The 19,978-nt window shown below is 48.8% G+C and overlaps 1 protein-coding gene across 1 annotated transcript; it reads left to right on the top strand.

The window, feature by feature from the left end:
• The first annotated feature begins 11,840 nt into the window (after nt 1–11,840).
• LOC149339021 (kelch domain-containing protein 3-like) lies at nt 11,841–12,908 on the top strand. The gene has a single exon (XM_089550854.1). The coding sequence runs from the start codon at nt 11,841–11,843 to the stop codon at nt 12,906–12,908; it is 1,068 nt and encodes a 355-aa protein (XP_089406980.1).
• Nucleotides 12,909–19,978: the final 7,070 nt, after the last annotated feature.

Genomic DNA, 19,978 nt, shown 5'->3' with positions numbered 1-19,978 from the left:
TCCGAGACCAAGCAGGAGAGTGATCTAATTCCTGCAGGCTCTATGAATGAGATTGTGATTTCTGACACGGAGCTAGTAACCGGTGAAAATCTGGCGTTGCTGCAAACACACACTGTGTCGGCCATAGGGCATGAAGTGCCCCGTAGCGTTCCTGGTGACAACAGCTCTACATCCGAGGCAGAGAGCGGAGGTGGGCCCGCTGGGCCGACCGGGCAGAGCGCCGCGCAGTTGTCGAACGCACCCGGTGTGTGCCCGGCCAGGTCAGTCGAGGACCCGGAAATGAGTGGCGACTTGCCGCAAGGCAAGCTCGGGTCAAGTGACTGTCAGGGAGCTCATGGAGCCTCGGAGTTAGACGATGCCACGAAGCCGGCAAATGCCTATCAAGCAGGGAACGGCAACATCAGTGTTTGCTCGTGGAGGAACGGGGCAAATGGTTCCAAGCGAGGCGAAGTAGCAGGAGGCAAGGGCGTGGCTTTCAAATTGAAAGTCGCTGCGTGGAGAAGTACGTTCCGTGCTGCAGTATGCCAGATCAAGAGTAGCAAAACCGGCGTCAGTGGTACGGTTAGACAGGGCAGGGGCTATGCTCCTTATGCAGCGCGCGGCTCGTACCGGCGCGCCAGAGAGAGCGGGCCCTCAGGTGCGTCGTGTGGTCAGAGATTTGGACCCATCGAGTATCAGGATGTTGTTTTCGATCCTGGAGGGCAGCAATTTTTGAATTCTTGCCCTGCTGTGGCACCAGCCTAATGAGCCGAGTGGCAGTTAGGCGTTAATTGTGTTGAGACGCGTAGTGGCTCGAACGCACACAAGGACGCTCGGTGCGACTAAGGAGGCTCACGTGGCCACTTACGGACGTCGTGCGAGTGCTACTGAACGCTCAAGTTGCGAGTGTCTGTGTGTGTGCGTGTGCTCGTTCGCGAGCAGGACGAGGGTGTCTACTTGGTGGTGGTGAACTGGGTGCAACCCACCAACTTGGACGCTGTGTTACGGCGCACGGCAGGCATGCCACTGGGTGTATTTTAGTGTGCAATTTGCTTGTTTTCTTGGTGCCCGTAAGCATTTTCTGTAATGTGTTGGTGCGCGTGTGCATTATTTTGCTTTTGGTTTTGTCGCTGCCAGTACTTGTGTAGCTGCGGTATGTCACCCACAGGGTGGTTTTGTGACCCGTACCGATCCCTTCTTTTTATAATTCTAAAAGTGGCATTTGAGCCCTTTGTAGAATCTTGGGGGGGGGGGGGGGGGCGTGTAAAAGGTCGGTAGTGTACGCGGGGTCATTGGAACGCGGCTGGGGGCGCTCGAAGCGGAGCGTCTCCTTTCTCGGAACGCGGCCGCTTGCGAACGCGCCGGGAAATTCGGGTGTCCCCCCGCCCCGCGGTACCGATTCGCGCACGTGCTGGCACGAATGTGTATTTGTGTTTGTTTTTATTTTGTGGTGGAGAGGGTTCTTCACCTTACGGGAGCTGGAGGGCTGGTCAGGCTCTCCCTAAACCAATCATGTGAACATTGTAACATGATTGGAAGCCACGAAATGTGGGCCGGGCCTTTAAGGCTTTAAAACCGGGCCCCGGAGTTGGAAGCGGGGTTCTGCGCTAAGGTGAGATGCTACGCATCTTTGGCAACGCCGAGTAGGGGCCTCCCCTAGTATTAGCCAGTTCCGCCTTTTTGTAGTTTTGTCCTTTTGCCGTTTAATATGTCTCCAGTGCCTCAACTTGTATATGCATTGTAAATAGCTGTACATAAATCGTCAAGTATTCGCCTTATCCCTGCGTCTCGAATCATCGAGAGACCGTCTCTGACGGGGCACCCCTGGTGCGAAGAAAGAACCTTCAGTCTTCGAGTTGGAACAAACCGTCTCTGGCGGGGCTCCCCTAGTGCAAAGAAGAAGAAGAAGAACCTGTGAAACTTTACTCAGGAAATGAAGAGCCATGCAGCTTGGCTGCAGGCTACCGCTATCCAGACATCGCTACAATCTTTAAGGTTGCCCGGACATTCGTGTGCAAAGTTCGGAAAAAAATAGGAAGTTGCCAGGGGTGACGTGGACAACGATTGCCGCAGGAAACGACATTATCGGCGTCCTGACATTCTTAGGACACGGGAATTCATCAGTCGCATCCATGGTTTCATTTATGAGGACCCATGGAAGTCGATGAGGGACTCGCTAAAGAAGCAGGGATTTATGAAGCCATTCTTCGACGTGTCGTTCATGATAATCTTCGGTACAAGTCTCGTTATCCGGAAAGGACAGCTCTTGTCTGAAAAAAAAAACCGGTACAAGTCTCGTTATCCGGAAAGGACAGCTCTTGTCTGAAAAAAAAAACCAGGAGAACCACCTGAGCAGAGCCAAGCGCCTCGTGAACCAACTGAAATATCGAGAAGGAGTCTGGAGTGTTGTCGTTTTCCTCCGATGAGAATAACTTTGTCCAGAACCGCAACCTGAAACGCCACAATTATCGGTAGCTGTATGCAGACCCCGAGGATGTTCCAGCTGTCATGCATACAAAATTTCCAGTGTCACTGATAGTCTTCTGGGTCGTGACCAGTGAAGGCTACGTGATGCCTCAATTTTTTTTTTCTTCAAGGTGCCAGAGTCTATGCTGTTTCTTGCACTGATGTATTAAACACGGCTGTGAGGCCCTGGATTACTCTGTAGCAGGTTGGAGGCCGTATGTTTGCCAGCAAGACTGTGGACCGACACACGCGTTATACACTGATTTTCATGCCCATGTTACTCCGAACACGTGGCCTCCCAATGGTCTACTACGTATGAGGTGTGGTTGAGAGGGAGTCTAATAAGCACCCACACAACGCCATTGTAGCACTCAGAGAAGTTGATGTCATTGCTAACGTTCTGTAGACACATCTCAGCACTGCCTGCGGTCGTTTCGACAGCGTGTAGAGCTTGTGATTGCTGCTGACGCCGGTTTCAATGACTGATGTATTTCACTGTATGCGTGGCCACTTGTAAAAAATGTTAAATGATCATAAATAATATATTTACAGTCTCTATGCCTGTTTCCGTCTGCACATGAGACCAAATATTATAGATGGCACATTATCCTGTACGTCATAGGTACAAAATGGTTTTTGAGCGAAAGCTCTACTCTTCGCACTACAACTTTCAAAGTCAAGTTTGGTGCGCGCTTGACCTTGAGCAGGCGGAGCGGAGGTGTGGCAAGTGACGTCATACCACGTCACTCGCTGTGGTAAGGCACCGTAGCTGCGCTTCCCTGGAGCCTCACCGCTGCTGTATCACGTGACTAGGGGGCTATAACTGCTGCTTCGCTGGCACTCGGTCGCTCAGTCTTGTCATGGATGAGGCGTGCGCCGGACCGACTCCGGCGCCAAACCATTCATAACCTTGCTTAACAGAGCTTTCGCTCTTATCACTAGGTTTAACAAGCGATAAACCTCAGCTAGTTTATTGCTTTAGGTAACCGTGTCAGAACTTTGGCACAGTCAGGAAATGAAGAGCCATGCAGTTATCGTCTCCTTGCTGGCTGTATCTTACCGACACTTACTTAAGGGGCTAAGACATGGAGGCTAAAGAAAAGGACTCAGGTTAAGTTAAGGAAAACGCAGGGAGCTATGGAAAGAAAATATGATAGGTGTAACGTTAAGAGACCGGAAGCAGACTGAGTTGGTGAGGGAACAAGCCTGGGTTAATTATAGTCAAAATCAAGAGGAAGAAATGAACTTGGGCAGGGTGTATAATGCGAAGGCAAGATAACCGCTGGTCCTTGAGAGCAACGGAGTGGATTCCATGAGTAAGCAAGCGCGGCAGGAGACGGCAGAAAGTTAGGTGGGCGGATGAGATTAAGAAGTTACCGAGGATACGGTGGCCGCAGGTGGCAAAAGCGAGGATTAATTAATTCCAGACATGGGAGAGGCATTTGGCCTGTAATGGGCGTAGTCAGGCTGATCATGGTAATGATGATGATGAGACTTTCCTTCTCAAACACGTGCCTCACACTATTGAAGAGCACGTGGTCAATTGTTTCCGGCTTTCTGCAAATTAAACAGTGAGGTGAAATAAAACAGCGCAAGGAACGAAACGAAACACGAAGGAGCAAAACACAGACACAGCCATGCCTACTGCGTACGCCAAGAGCTTTACTTCGGCTGCTTGTAAACAGGGGCATGAGGGGACAGCCCTGGCGCACCGAACGCTTCGCGCGAATGGCGGCCCCCAAACTCTAGTTAACAATCAATCTCGTCGTGCAGTTCCGTTATGCCATGACCACACCCTCACGGATAACAGAACCTACCTTAACGTGGCCTAATACAGCAAACAAAAGTTCATGGGCGACGCAGTCAAATGCCTTTTCTAGATCAATTTGCAGAATAGCCACCCGACCATCAGTGCCATCACAGCATTCTAAGACTGCGCGCTACGTGAATATTGGTAAAACTGGACCGGCCTTTAATCCCGCAGGTCTGATGGGGACCAACTAAGGAATGAATGACAGTCTGCAACCTTCGCGCCAAAACCTTCATGAAAATTTTGTACTCGACGTTAGTGAGTGCTATTGGTCGGTATGCTGTAACCTATCGTAATCTATCAGTGCCTTCTGTTTTGGGAAGCAGAACAGTGTGGGACGACCTGTATGACGCAGGCAGTGGTTTTACTTTAAAGGCTTCATTAAAGATTCCGTTCAAGACCGGGAAAATTACATGTTTGAATTCTTGATAGAAAGCCGCACTGAACCCGTCCGGTCCAGGCGACTTACCAGGGTTTGAACTGTCTATTGCTTGCTCCACTTCCCCTTGCGTTATCTCCCGCTCTAAACTGTCTTTTGTTTCGTCGTCAAGACGCGGTACGTGGGCTAGAAACACCTCCTTAAAGGGAAACAGCATAGGTTCTAGAAATCAACGAGCTTAAGAGAGTCGAATGTGTGAAACTTGCAGGTAAAGCATGCGAAGACTGTTTGGGCTAGCACTTTAAATAGTGAAGTAATCACCGATTAAAATCCGGATGCCCTTCAAGCTTCTCCGCAGCGCACAACACCAAGTGGGGGGCCCATGATGACGTCATGGAAGGTATCGGTACATTTCCAACACACAAACGCCTGCTTTGAAGGAAAAAAACCAACGCCACCGAAGGCAAACCCCGCCGAGAGTTGTTTGCCATTGTCTAACACGTCAGGGCAAGGTGTGGCTGACGACAGCGATAATTTGAAATCATACCTTCCGTGACGTCACGCTGAGTTTCCCTGCACTCCTCCGGTGCGCTGAGGAGAACCGCAAAATTCAATAATCGATTATTTTAAATGCTAGTGCAAAAATACTTGGCATGCTTTACCTACAGCCTATATACATTTGAATCCTTGAATATCGCGAAATTGTCAAAAAAGTGCTGCAGTTGCCCTTTAAAAGGCAACTCCGACGATTTTTCGATATTCATCGATCGAAATGAAATTTTAAGTCTGCATTCTATATGGTAGTCTGATGTCTTCTGTAAAATTTCGCACCTGAAAGCGGCGTAGTTTTTCCGCCAGCGAATTTTGAAGACAAGCGCTCCTCGACGCGAGCGGCATCCATTGATCGAGCAACTTCTACAGGCCCCCCTGTACTGTGACGTCACTGGCGAGTCGGCGTGTCAGGCTGGTCGGGCGCGCGTTAGCGTTGGCAGTGCAGGGGAAAACTGAAGATTGGTTTTGAGGAAAGTAAATGACGCAGTAACGGACACCCGAACTCCAGCCCGAACCGCGAAGTAAGGGGGAGTGAAAGAAGAGAGGAAGAAAGAGGGACCGTAGTGGAGGTCTCCGGAATTATTTCGACCGCCTGTGCAATTTCGCGCCATCTGAACGTGCCTGATGTGATGTGTACGCCAGAGTGATGGGTCACGGCAACATCTGTTGTGCTGTGGGATGCACAAAATCTTCATCTGTGACAACGGGCGTGAACTACCATAGAACCTTCGCGACAAGTGCGCGAGAACTGTCCGCCGTGTCAATTGGTCTCCGAGGAAGCATTCCCGCTTGTGCTCGGAACATTTCACGGCAGATTGCTATGAAGACAGCGTCTACTTCAATAAAACGGAGAGTTGAGCTAGTTGGTACATGTTTCTTGGAAAAAACAGCGCTAAACGAAAGGACAACGAAAAATAGTACTCGAAAAAGAGGGCTCGTTTCTCCGGTGGCTACGAGATGGCGCCACGCGTACCATTGCTGCGAAGTCTTTCGATTTTAGTTCTCCGTTGCCACAGACGATGGGGATTTCCAAATAATTCTGACCGAATCAGGCAAGTACCCCACATAAATGTGGTATAAAACAAAACTGACCGCCAAATGCAACCTCTGTGCGAAATTTGAGCCCAAACAAACGTGCGGTTAGGCCGACAGAATTTTTTTCGACTTTCTCTGATTTGCGCAACACGCGATATACAGGTAGCTATTTTTATTGACTTTAATTTTGGTTTATGTTTATTGGTTTATTAGGGTTTAACGTCCCAAAGCAACTCAGGCTATGAGGGACGCTGTAGTGAAGGGCTCCGGAAATTTCGACCACCTGGGGTCCTTTAACGTGCACTGACATCGCACAGTACACGGGCCTCTAGAAATTCGCCTCCATCGAAATTCGGCCGCCGCGGCCGGGATCGAACCCGAGTCTTTCGGGCCAGTAGCCGAGCGCCCTAACTACTGAGCCACCGTGGTGGCGCCTCTTAATTTTAAAGTTGCTTTAGAGAGCTCCCGCTGCTGCCATATCCTCATGTTTCCAATGGGTTCTATTTTTGATATTTCTTTCACAGTTCGGTTATAAAATTCGTCCAGAAGTAACGTGTCATTTAATTTTCACATTTCCCACGAAAAACTATTCCCCTTCTTAACGATCCCTATGCTGCATTGAACCAAACAATGGTCAGAAAATGATACCGACGTAACTCTATAACTATTGCATTTAGGTACGATAGCCACAGATGCATAAATGCGATCTAGCCGAGCGTGACTTGAGCCCTGGAATCGTGTGTACTTTACAGCACGCGATCCTTGGAGCCACTCTGCCACATCCTATAGGTTGCATTTCTCGACCATTCGCAACAACACTTCAGTGCTTTTATCTCGAAAACCGTATACGCTTGTCTTATCGCGCCCGCTACGGACACAGTTGTAATCACCCATAACAATGAGCTTTCTGTCCGTGTTAGCCGGTTTTCGACATTTTCAAAAAACGCGGCTCGGCCATCAACCGCATTCGGCGCGTACAAGAAAACAATACTCCTGTCAGTGTTACTCAGCGAAAAAGCAAGTGACAGGTATCGACCACGACATGCACGAATGATGACTGTGTACCTCTAGCCCCGGCAACTTCTTAACAAAAAGAACACAACGAGCCGATGTGCCCACAGCATGGCTAACGACGGCAATATACCTAGACGTGAAGCGTCCCACCATGCTCCCGGTCTCTTCTTCGCCGTCAACTTTAGTCTCCTGAACAGCCAGTACGTCAATATCTTGCTCCGTCATAAGTCGGTACAGCTGGCTTTGTTTTCTTTTACCTGCCAGACCTCTAACGTTTAGGGTGGCGACTTTCAACGGCGATGCAGAAGCCATTTTTACATAGGAAGAAGAGACCAAAAGCACGATTCTTACCTCCTGCGTGTAGCATGTCGCTAGACGTTGCCGTCGCCGCCGGTGTCATCCGGTGCGAACACTTGCCTATGGTTAGGAGGCGCCTTGTCGCCGCCACGCTTGTCGGACAGAACCTTTGGACGCCGCCGCAGATTGGTCTGTCGTGCTTGAGACGCTTTTGCAGGTGGTTCCCCGACGCTGGTTTCTGCTGACTTGTCCCCGTCGGGCTTGGTCCCGGCCTGCGGACGCTTCGCCGGTGTAGTGACGCCGGTAGTCATGCGGGCGTCGGCCTTATCTTCCTGGTCCTCGCTGGCCGCCTTTGATTCCACGCCCACGGGCTCTGGCGGGCTCGTTCAATCTTTTGGCGCCGTCAAAGATGGGTCACTAGTTCGCGACCCGCTCTCCTGTGTGACCGTCGTGCCAGAGTTGCTCCTCGTAACAGCTGGCTCAACCACCACCTCCTCGACTTTGCCCGCGTCGTCAGCACCGCTCGCTGCTTCCACCGCTTCGACGACGTCCATGAGTTCTGCCGAGTCGCTCGCTGCTACGCATCCGGTAGCCGACGCGTAGGTGCGAACTCAGTCAGTCTCCGAGTGGCCATAGCGCCGGCACTTCCAGCACCTGGGCTCCTTGCAATCGCGGCGAACGTGCCCCGTGCCGCCGCAGCGCAGACACCGCATCGGGCTCCTGAGGCACCACCACGACAGCCAACTCGCAAGCGACTCTAACCTGCTGGGGCAGGTCGCCCACCTTCTAGCCTGGCTTTATCTTTAGGAGCACGGTCTCGTGGTGGACCCCTTCTCCTTCATACCGGCGACGAGCCAACGCTCCTGGGTGGCCTCGGTAACGTTGCCGAACGCCGCGAATGCCGTGCGCATGTCCTCGTCGGTGACGCCGTGTTGCATGCAGTGCAGGCGCAACTTTACCTGGTGGTCTTCCGGGTCGAAGACGATGCAGAGGCGTCCGTTCACTTCGAGCTCCTTCAAGGCGGCCAGTTTCTTTGCGGCATCCGCGCTAATGAACGTAACCACCCACACGTGGTTTATCTCGTATGCCCCCAACGCCACAACATCGGGGAGCTCACCAACGTTGGCGAGGGCGTCTCGGAAGTCCTCGAACCAGTAGGGTCTCACACGCACGTCACCGTGCGGGAACACCGTATTTAAAACGACACGACCGGTGGGCAAGGAGAGGCAGAACGATCTTGTATACCATATCTTCGTCGCTGGTAAACCTGTTTTCGCGGCCAGCAACGGCTGCTATCGCCGCTCCGTGGGAGCCCATGATCCTGCGACCATCCGCTTTCGCGTGAGGAAGTAGAATCCAAAAGCTAGAGCTAATCGAAGAAAAACGCTATCGGGGAGCGCTGGTGAGGGCAAGGGCAGAAGACACAGTTGCAGGGGAAGCGCCAACGAAACGGGCGCTTGGTTTAGAAAACGCCCGTGCTGAAAGAAACGACATTAACGAAATAGAATGGAGAGGTGTTTTAACAACGGACATCGATCGCATCAAAGCAGGCCTTTTTCGAGCATTATCAGGCGCTCTTCGTATCGATCCGGTAGATGCTAGCACATTTAAGGAGGTGTGGAGTAAGCAATAGGCTGTCTAAACCCCGGTAAGTCGCCTGGACCGGACGGGTTCAGTCGAAAGACGTTGTTATATACTATGAAACGCGGTCGAAAGACGTTGTTATATACTATGAAACGCGATAGCAGTGATATCTAATCGCAATATTTAATTTTATCACTTCACGCTCTACTTTTCTACAGAAGGAAAGGGAGTGTTACGAGTTTTTTTTTCTAATCTCTACTGAAGGGCGTTCAGAAATCAGAACAAAAGACGATAACGGGCTCCCTTGCAAGAGGGGTTGTGCCCCTTGGCCGGAACAGCCTAGGGAAGGGCACTTTGGACGGGACTACTCCTTGCTCACACGTCCATATTCCCGCGTAATCCGCGTTGCGCTCCGTGATACGAGACCTATCAAATCGGTTGTCAATACTCGTTCATTTCCCCCCAAAAAAATTGGAATGGCATACGTCCTTTCTATGTGGAGTCATTGACAAAAGTTTGCGGGATGCGAATTCGCGGAAAAACTTTACAGCCGAGCGATTAGGCGCAAAATGCCTGTGAAAGGCATAGAAGCGTGAAGATGAGGCACGTGCATTATTTCTGGTAGAAGAATATCATGTGACTAGAAGGCGAGACAACGTGGAAATTAATTTTTTTTCGCGAACTTGTGTCCCGCAAACTTCTGTCCATGACTTTACATTCTTAGCCTCAATCATTCTGCGTTAGTCCTATTTTCGCATCGATCTCTCACCAGACGTTTCTACTGAGTTTACTTCTTGCCTCACTTTGAAGCGCCGCGGCATTAGATATGGGAATGGGCATGTTTAGATAAGAGAATCAGTATGGAAAGGAGGACTCACAGTAACGTTATTAACATAGTTGACTGTGCCCGGCAAGCTACCTCCCGCTTATATTATCGGCCGCCTGTCTGTAATCCCGTGCCCCCTGTTCCGAACGATTTTTTTTAATAATGACTTACTAAAGTGCCAGCATACCGCGATGCTCTACTGCGAGCCTTTATTTCACTTATTTTGGTAATTTACTTTAGTTTTGTATTTGGCTTTGAAATCCAAAGCCGCATACCACACGTACATTATTTTATTCAGCATTCAGTTACAATATCTTGCATATAATAATGCGATGGTGCAGGATGGTGGTGCAGTTGTTGTGATAGCATTCGTAGACCTCAATATCGAAAAATAGAGCACTGTTTTGCCACGGCCGCTGCATCAGATCAAGGCACAGAATCTACTAATCTCGGCAAGCATGAACGTTATTTTGTCATGACTCTGTCTTTCCCGTCATGCTTTTTGCCCACAATAAATTCCTCTTCAGTAAAACTTCAGTAGGAGAAGTTTGTATGCGCGTCAGCTACGCGATGAAACTGGCGAGAAGTGTCAGACACCAGTGACGCCACCTCAAAGCAACGAAAAGGCATGTGACCGATGCGCAGTTCAGCACACCTGTCTAGTCCGGACACCGTAAATACTGCAACCTTAAACGCAGTGCACAAAATCCTGACAGGCTACCAGTCACAATGGTTTCGGTGCTGAGAACTGCATTCCCCTAAAGTGTGCTGGTGTTTACTTGTAAGAGGCTGCTCCGGCGGATGAAGTCTGCGGAGAGAATAGATTGGTTTGGTTTGGTTTATGGGGTTTAAGTTCCCAAAGCGACTGAGGCTATGAGAGACGCCGTAGTGGAGGGCTCGGGAAATTTTGACCACCTGGGGTTTCTTAAGTGCACTGATATCGCAAAGTATACGGGCCTCTAGAATTTTTGCCTCCGTCGAAATTCAACCCCCGCGGCGGGAACCGAACCCGCTTCTTTCAGCTGAGCAGCCGAGCACCACAGCCACTGAGCCACCGCGGCAGCGTAAGAAGTGATTGAAAACAATGTTTGGGAAGAGACGAAGAACTCGGTTGAAGTATCATGTATGTACGGGATTTCGCACAGGAGATAGCGAAGTAAATCAAAGCTAGGTCATTGCTTTCTGCCTCGCCCCTCTCCCCCGCCCCTGTCCCTTCCCCCCCCCCCCGCCAAAAAAAAAAGAAACGGAGCAAGCTAGCAGGAGACACCACCCAATTAGGAGAGCCTGCGACGTATGCCACAGCACCGAATACGCACAGCACAAACTTAGCGTAGTGCATCGGAAACCGTGGAAGTGATATCATCATTGGCATGTGCAAAAAGGGAATGTGCGTGAAAGAACGCCTTGAAGGAAATTTTGAAATCAGTGGAACGCTCATCGTTGTGAACTTTGCCAGCATACTGAAATCTTTTAAATTGGCTACTATTCAGACAAGACAGTTTATCCCCACAAACTTGATTGTGCTGGAAGTTGTACAAACCATCCGTATTTACAAAGAAGCAGATATGACTGTGCGGCATTCTTCTCTTGGGCTGACTGCGCGCTAGGTAAGACCCCTATATCAATGTGAAAAACTGTATCAAAGTTACCGTGTTTCAACGATTGTTTTGATATGACGTTTCTTTTCTAGTTACTTAAGACGCATGCGTGCACTCGCGTCGATTAGTATTTTACTGCGAAGTTTTCTATTAAGGAAGCCAGTTCTCCGTTGAGCGCAAGTATATCAGCTACTTTCAGACTAAGACCCACTTCAGAATTACGCTTAGTAGTCACCTGCTTTAAGCAAAAAAAAAAAAATAGCTGGATCTCGTTTCAGAGTGAATGTTTGTTTCTCCAAAATGTGGACGTTGAAACTGCAAGGTGTTCCGAGTGCTGTCAACAGCCACGCTGTCGCTATTAATGGCAAGATCTACTCCTTCGACGTCACCAGCTCTGAAAAGAACTTCGTCGCCGTGCACATTTTCTGCCCTGCGCTCTACCGCTGGCGCCTTGAGAGGACGCAGCCGCCACCCCGCGAAAGGCCGTTTCAGTTTTTAGACTTTAACGTTGTAGCCTACGGCGACTGTGCGTACGTGTACGGTTTTGGGGGACTGGTCCAACGACTGGCCTCGCATGGCAACCTTTACCGCTTCGATACCAGCACAATGACGTGGAGCCGTCCTGAGGTGTGCGATGATGAGCCGAGGTATATGTGCCACGTTGCGTGCATGATGCGGAACCGCATGTACATCATCGGCAGCGTGCAGGAAGGTACGTTGCACTTCCTTGACCTGGATACCTACAAGTGGCATCGAGTTCACACAACTGGAGACGTTCCAGCGTACCCGCCTTTTAATTCGGGCTGTGCCATTGGTAGCCGGATTTATGTTTTTGGAAGCGCGCCTGGCAGCAACTCTGTGTATTACCTGGACACTGTGGACTTGACCTGGGTGCGCCCGCACGTAGAAGGCGTAGCCCCAGCGCGGCGCATCAGTCATAGCGTCTTCGCGTACAACGGAGAGATGTACGTCTTTGGAGGTTACAACCTGCAGCAGCAGGCACTCTTTGCAGACCTGCACAAGTACGACCCAGAGAGGTCTCGCTGGACGCAAGTGAGGCCAAGGCGGTCGGGCCCTTGTGCCAGATTGCTCCAGGCCTGCTGTGTGATTGGGGACCGGGCGTTTCTGTTTCGCGGCCGCACATCGACGCGCATCAGAGAAGGTCAGTCGCCTCCACGAGATCGGCACCTCGTCGGGCCGAGCCTGTTCGCCCAAGTGGCATTGACTGATCTGCACGCGCTAGACTTTGCACCCACATTGGAGACGTTGTGCCTTGCGGCGGTCATAGATGCCCGTTTGGAGATCGGCGACGTGGCGCCGACCGTAATGGAGACGTATAATGCCATGACAGGTGAAAACAACAGATAAGCCCTGTGTTTGTCTACGTGAAGACATTGCAACTGTGTGTGACAAAACCATTTAGACGGTGCCTCTGCAAGATGCATATCATGTGTGAATAAAACTTCTGTTCACCTGTCTAGCCACGAAATGGCCTATTTTAATTCATTACTGAGCAAGCTAGTTGCTTTTTTGTGCTTGGCTGATATTATTAATCCGAGAGCATTATATGGCTGTGTTGCGTCAGTAAAATGTGGCCGCAATTTCACCCGCGCGTTTACGTCATCCTTTTAAGATAAATGTGTGATTGTGACAAATAGTGTGGGATAAAATCTCGGGACCAGTGTGCCAACACACCGTATATTTTACTGACAGACAAGGATAAGGGTTTCCTCGAAAGTTTATTTTTTTTCACAAGTTTGCGTTCATGTATTCACTTTGCCTTTCCGTTATTGCTTTCCTTGCTCGTTTTGGCTCAAGCTGCCCCGTGGGCGTTGTTATGATTGCGTAGTTATGTCTCGGCTTTCGCTTCGTTTCGTTATTCTTCTTAGGAATGTTTTCGTTTAGTTATCTTTTTCGTTTGAGTTTATGACACGTTTTCGTTCCTGTTAACGTTTACTTTTGACTTCACGTTTTCTTTGTAACTGCTCTGGATAGCGGCTTTCATTTTTTTTCCTATTGTAACTGTTTTCTTGTTTTAAACTGGTCTTAGTTTGGGCTCACTCGGCCTGCTGCGTGTTCAATTCCTGACGTACACCGCCAAAGGTTTGATAAGGCTATTGATGGACGGTGTTTTGATGTGAAGATTTGTTTGCTTCGTGCGCTTTTCATGTTTTCTGGTGTCACGAGTCCTTGCTGATGTTTAAAAAGCTGCTCGTTCCTCTCAATAAATTGTTGCTAGTTCGGCACCTATCCTGTTAGCTTTAGTGTTCGTCTTCCTCTTTTCGCGTTGCTTTCTTTAGCCGTGCAACAAGACCAGCAACGGGAAACCACAACTTTAGCAGACATAACTATAGGCCGCGATTCTGTAGCGCTGACTGCGTGCGAGATTAGGCTTTTTTATTAATGTGAAAGCCTTTAGCAAAATGGGCCTGCTTCTTTCGATGTGTTTTGATATGATGTTTGTTTTCAAGGTTATGGCGCATTCTTATGGCGCAAGGCGCATGTTTGCGGCGGGCTAGTATTTAAGTGCGATGCTTTGTAATAAGAATACCAGTTTTTACTTTGTTTGTCACGTCTGGCAGTTTCTTGGAAAGTCAAACTTACCTCAGAATTATAATGTGTACGCTCCTGCTTTCAGCCATAAAACAAGGGCCAAGATCCAGTCTTAGACTTAATATTTGTTTGTTTGAAATGTGGACATTAAAGCTAAAAGATGCTCCACGAACTGTCAATAGCCATGCTGTCGCTATTAAGGGCAACATCTACTCCTTGGACATCATCTACGTAGAAAGGGATTTCATCGACGTGCACATTTTCTACCCTGAATACTACCGTTGGGACATTGTGAGGACGAAGCCGCTACCCGGCGGTAGACCAGTGTTGTTTTTAGACTTGAACGTAGTACCCTACGGCGACTGTGCGTACGTATGCGGCGGCTTGGGAGCCCGGAAACCTGACTCGGACTGCAGCCCTTACCGCTTCGATACCAACACAAAGACATAGAGCTGTTCTGAGGTGGGTGGTGATTAGCCGAGAATTCTCTGTCGTTCTGCATTTGGGCGGGGCACCGTATGTTCACCATTAGTAGCCAACCACTGCGTTCTGTGCAGCATATCTACTTCGTTGACCCTTACACCTACAAGTGGTATCGAGATCAAACAGCTGGAAATGCTCCAATATGCCCGCATTTAAGCTCGCCCCGTTCCATTGGTAAACGGATTGACGTTTGGGGTTGCACGCCCTACAACAACTCTGTGTTTTACCCAGGGTGTCGAACCGGAATTTTTTCGGGTTCGGTTCAGGTTCGGGTTCACGCCTTTCGGGTTCAGTTCCGGGTTCGGCTCCGGAGCGACATTTCGTTCCGGTTCGAACCGCTCCGGATAGCGTCGAACCGGTTCAAACGGGTTCAAACGGGTTCAGACCATAAAAAAATTCTAAACGTAGGTTTTTATTCAACCTTGTTTTGCTGTTTACTTTTCTAAAACAGCACTGAAAAATTGCTCAATGCGAGATGTTTTACTGTCCGCTGCAAAAAGATTTAAATTTACGCAAGAGCCGCGAACTCAAATGAATTCAGAATTAGTGTACACCGGCTGTGCATATATACTAGACTCTATCTGATGAGATACATAAAAAGAAAAGCTGATGGATTTTTCATCTACAAAACCTCTCAGCTTCAGATGTTTCGGAGGTCCCCTCAGGCGAATAACAGGTCTCTCTTGAAGCCTGTGTCAATCGGGAATTTCTCCGGCGAAAAATGCTTAAGCGGGCGCTATCAGGACCGCTGCATGCGCCCACTATGAGCGGAAGTTGTCTTGTATTTGCAGGTATATACAGCCAAGACATCTTTCTGTCACCCCAAAAGCGGCTTGCCAGTCACCCCCCCCCCCCCCCCCCACTCTGGCACACCTGCAGCATACATCTAGAGAGTTTACCAAAAATATTTTATTTTCATCTCCTTCTCTACATCGCCTTTGTAACTCGCATTATATGTCTCGACCACCTATAGCTCAGTTTCTTGAAAAACACAGCTAATCGTGGCTTGTCGCTAGTACAATGTAAAATTAAGATTTTGTCCTATGCTGATGTCGTCTCCGTCTCTTGCTCTGATGAAAAGAATACGATAAAAAAGCAGGCTTGCATTGGTTGGGGGCTCTTCGTGTCTGTACCGACACAAACTTGCGACGTCTTCGATGCGACGTTACGCTGTGAATATGTTGCAATTGGTGCATTGCAAGAGGACGATCGTAAATTAGTTAAATATAATCTTTGTTACTTTTCTGGGTCGCTTTCAAAGGGAGCCCATGCGTGGAAAGAATTTAATGCTACCTTGATAAAGTATGGTGAGTCTTTCGTGCAGTTTTTGTCCAGTAACCTGTTTCACGATTTTTATTTTTCGAAACCGAAAACCACCGTTTCCTGGCAGCTGTGCTTATTAGGTGGCTAAATGCTATCTGTCTTTTATGTACATAGTCTTGAGGGAATTTTATGCTGATACACTTGATTTCCTAAGTATTCGCTTTTCCTGAGAATACCTGTACGGCTTCTCCAGAAGGCAGCTGACAAAGGTTCTGATCGGTCATTACTTCCTCTACGTGCAGCCTTACCTAGCCTTTCTTGACGGCCTTATATTAAGGCGAGTTCAGAGGATGTACATTCAATAGGCCCCAAAAACCTTTCTTAGACTTCACAAGTCGACCTTACGTGTTAGGACATGCCATCGAGCCAAGCGGACGTATGTCCCATGATCAGTGAATTGCTACATCTGCAAGCAAGGAGGAACTATTGAACAACGAAATTATTTGTGACGCTATGTTCGCTTGAGACATAGCTCACTTCATCATTCTCTTAAAAAGGACATTGAGGTGATGGCTTACACTATAAGATTTGTGCCAGTAATGAAGGACATCGGAGTTCCGTGTGAACTTTTCCTGTTAATAAGACTGCTTAGCGTATGAAGAAGCTGTATGCTTGATAAACACGCACAATCGCCACTTTCGGCGAGGTCACTGTTCAGAGAACAGTTCATTTTAGCTCAAAATGTATATGCTGCGAAAGTTCAACCTCCTGACTGATCGCCCTTTCTTGACGTGTGCGCCTTCAGGAATTTTTATGTGCGGGCAGAGCAAGGGAGTGATAGTGGCATGAGGCCGTATGCCGAGGTCGCGGAATTCGACCCGGTCAAGTAAGGTAAGACGAGGTCAGGGAGGTTCCTGATATTCCATGCATGCGGCAACAATAAAAAGAATCTTCGAAGATGGCCGAGTAGCCTAATTCGTCAGTACACGAAGCTTCTCTGTTGCGCCCGCCGCCACTGACTCGATTCCCACTCAGGGTTAGATTATTGTAGTAGGTTTCTTTACTGCGTTAGCAGTTTAGTCCCCTTTCTCAAAAATTAAAAAAATTCCGAGGTGTGTGCGTGTGCATGTGCGTGCGCGCGTGCGTGTGTGTGTGTGGGGGGGGGGTGCGTGCGTGCGTGGGTGCGTGCGTGCGTGCGTGCGTGCGCTGAAGCGTGTGTATGCACACGCGTGCATAATCTGATGGGCGCACATCCGGACACTCACTGGCAAAAAAATTGACAGACGGTTGCAATTGTCGGTAATGCGAAGTTTAAGCGCAACTCATCACACGCTACCTGGCATGTGGCGTATTACGCTGCTATAGCCACTCTTGGGGTCTTACCGTGGCAGCCACCTTCCAGGTGGCGTTTAATTCGCTCTGCTACTTGGACAACCGGTTACGCCGACTACGACGCGGAACGCTGGAACGGGCGCATAATAGCTTCGGTCTAAAATGCCCCATCTACCTGCAGCCGATCTACCTGAGATGGAATGCTGTGAATGCTGCACGTGTGCTATTGCAAAGCGTTCCACAACAGAACGCGAAAACGCTAGCGAATCCTGGCGCCGCTTTTCAATAACTTGTATTTGAGTCGTCGCGGTGGTGAACGGCGAGGTTCCAACAAGTTCGAAATTTTCGCTCGGACGCGCCGCTCAGTCGCCCATTCGCTTGCATGTTAACCAACCTTTAGCCTCTCTCGCCTCAGACACAAGCAATCCGAAGCGAGGGTTCTCGCACAGCTTCTGCCCTCACCGTTCGACCACGTTTTTCATGTGGCACTCTCTGTAAAAGAAGACGCATTACGTTCGCTGCTATTGACGAGGGTGGCGCTGGTGAACACTCTGATGGTTCGGTTACACTACACCCCGGTTGCACCCCCGAAAGCCAAAAAGATTAGACAGTCGTCACCGCAGCGCGGAAGTAGCGGACACCCCAATTTCCTCTCTGTGCGCTTTTCTTTAGACTACCTGTATAGCCTCTCCAGAAGGCAGACGATTCACGTACTTACAGGGTATTTGTTTCCTATACTGTTGTATCGGCAACCTTTTCTGGAATTCCTTAACACCAGTGCTTTAAAACGTGTAAAGAAAATGTACATTTGTTTCTTCTGCTGTAAAAGCGTTCTTCTCTAAAATTCACACACCGACGCTGCCTGTCAAGGCATTACTTCATGCTGAGAAGATGTTTGTGTCATGGACGGTAAATTGCCGCGTACGCAATGCGCCAAAGACCATTGACCATTGTTTTATTCTGTGCAATGATGCTACGTTCTTCTGGGACATAATTACGGCGAACGTGCACTTGAGAAGGACATTGAAATCACACGGATTAGTACCCGTTTTTTTCCAGTGGAGAAAAACTGTGTTGTGCCGTGTGATCTATTTATGTTGCTGTGACTCTTAAGTGTCAAGAGCCGTATGATGGACCACCGCCGAATCACCGGGGTCATCGAAATCTTTGTTCCGTGAGCAGTGCGCTTTGGTGAGGGCAGTATACGTTGCCCTGGAAGGGCCGCCTTGCTGGCTCCCCTATCTAGATGCTTGGGTGGGCCTCTCAGACTTGTGATGTTTAGGGAGGTGGGGATTTGCTGGGGTATGGTGGGCTCGTATTGCCCAGCCTGGTGTTTTGTGGCATGGGCTTACTCCGATTTTCCTTTTCGGCACTATTTCCATGCAATAAAGAAAAAAATCGTCGCCGTAGCTCAGTTGGTAGAGCACCGGACGCAATATTCGTACAAGGGCTCGGATCCTATTTTGGAATGTGTTTTTTTTAGTTTAATAAATTATCGTTAAAAGTGATTACTCTTTAAGCTCCTATTGATGAACACCACAAATTACTTTTAAAAAAGTACATCCCCTATGCTCCTGGGTTTCGGTTATTGTTGGCTTCCCTCATGTGCGGCAGAGAGGCAGATATAAGCCGCCCGTCAGAGAATTCAAGATACAGCAATCTTAGAACAGCTTGACGAAGCTGCCCGCTAGCGATTGGCATTTTTTTTATATAAGCAGAACAATTTCAATGCATCGACATTCACGAAAATCACTTCATCGCAGTTACATTTCATTTCAGTAGCACCTTTCTAGGCGTTTTTCACATCTCAGCGAGCGCATGCATTTCCCCATTGCCTCTTTGTGTAATCACTATTTTTTTTCTAAGTATCGCACCGCTGTTACATGCCCGCCTTTCATTGTTTATTTACGTCGCGTGCAACAAATAATGTTCGGATTCTTTAAAAAGAAAACACATATGTATATTTCTTTGTTTTGTTGTAATAGTATTATGTGTGTTCTAACGCGTCAAAGCGGCGCGGAGTCTATCAGGAACGCTGTAGTGGAGGAATCCAGATAAGCGTAGACCACCTGGGGTTCTTCAGAATGCACTCACATCGCACAGCACACACGCGTTTTGCATTTCGTCGCTATCAAAATGCGACCTCGCCACAGGTATCAAACCCGCGACCGTGGCATTAGCAGCCGAGCACCACAGCCACTGAGCCATCGTGAGGGGTCTTATTCATTATCTGCTATCTGAGACAAGGAATACCTCAGAAAGTAAACGTTGCACAACGTGATTGGGTCATTGCGCCTATGATTCACATATTTATGGTACTCGACACAAAGAAAAGGAAACCATTCTCACTCTGTGCTTTACGAGTTAAAGCAGTGCTAACAATTCGAGTAAAGCTGTACGTAAGCACGTGAAAGGGGGATACTATTAAATCCAACATTTCACGTAAGTCTGATTTAAAATACTTTACAATTACCAAAATCACATTGCAGAAACGCCAATTAACTTTCTTCCTAGACAGGAGACTTCTTTCAGTTTTTTTGTTGACCTGGTTGCCATTTCGACTGGCTGCCAATTTCGCACTCTATAGCGCCGACAGCTTTCCCTGGGTAAATCTAAGCCCTGGCATATGCCATTTGTTCTCAAAACAGAAAAAAAAGTATGCCGTGTTGCACAAAATGGGCGGCTGAACCGAGTCCCGAACCGGTTCGGAACGGTTCCTTTGAATCGTTCCGGTTCGGGTTCAGTTCCAAGATGGCGAAAAAAATTTGGGTTCGGTTCAGTTCCAGTTCCGGGCAAAAATTCGGGTT

The sequence above is a fragment of the Amblyomma mixtum genome, chromosome 6, assembly GCF_055824585.1.
Source record: "Amblyomma mixtum isolate Tamu chromosome 6, ASM5582458v1, whole genome shotgun sequence".
Lineage (NCBI taxonomy): Eukaryota > Metazoa > Arthropoda > Arachnida > Ixodida > Ixodidae > Amblyomma > Amblyomma mixtum.
Note: the sequence above shows the minus strand (reverse complement) of the source record. Positions and strands in the feature narration are given on the sequence as shown.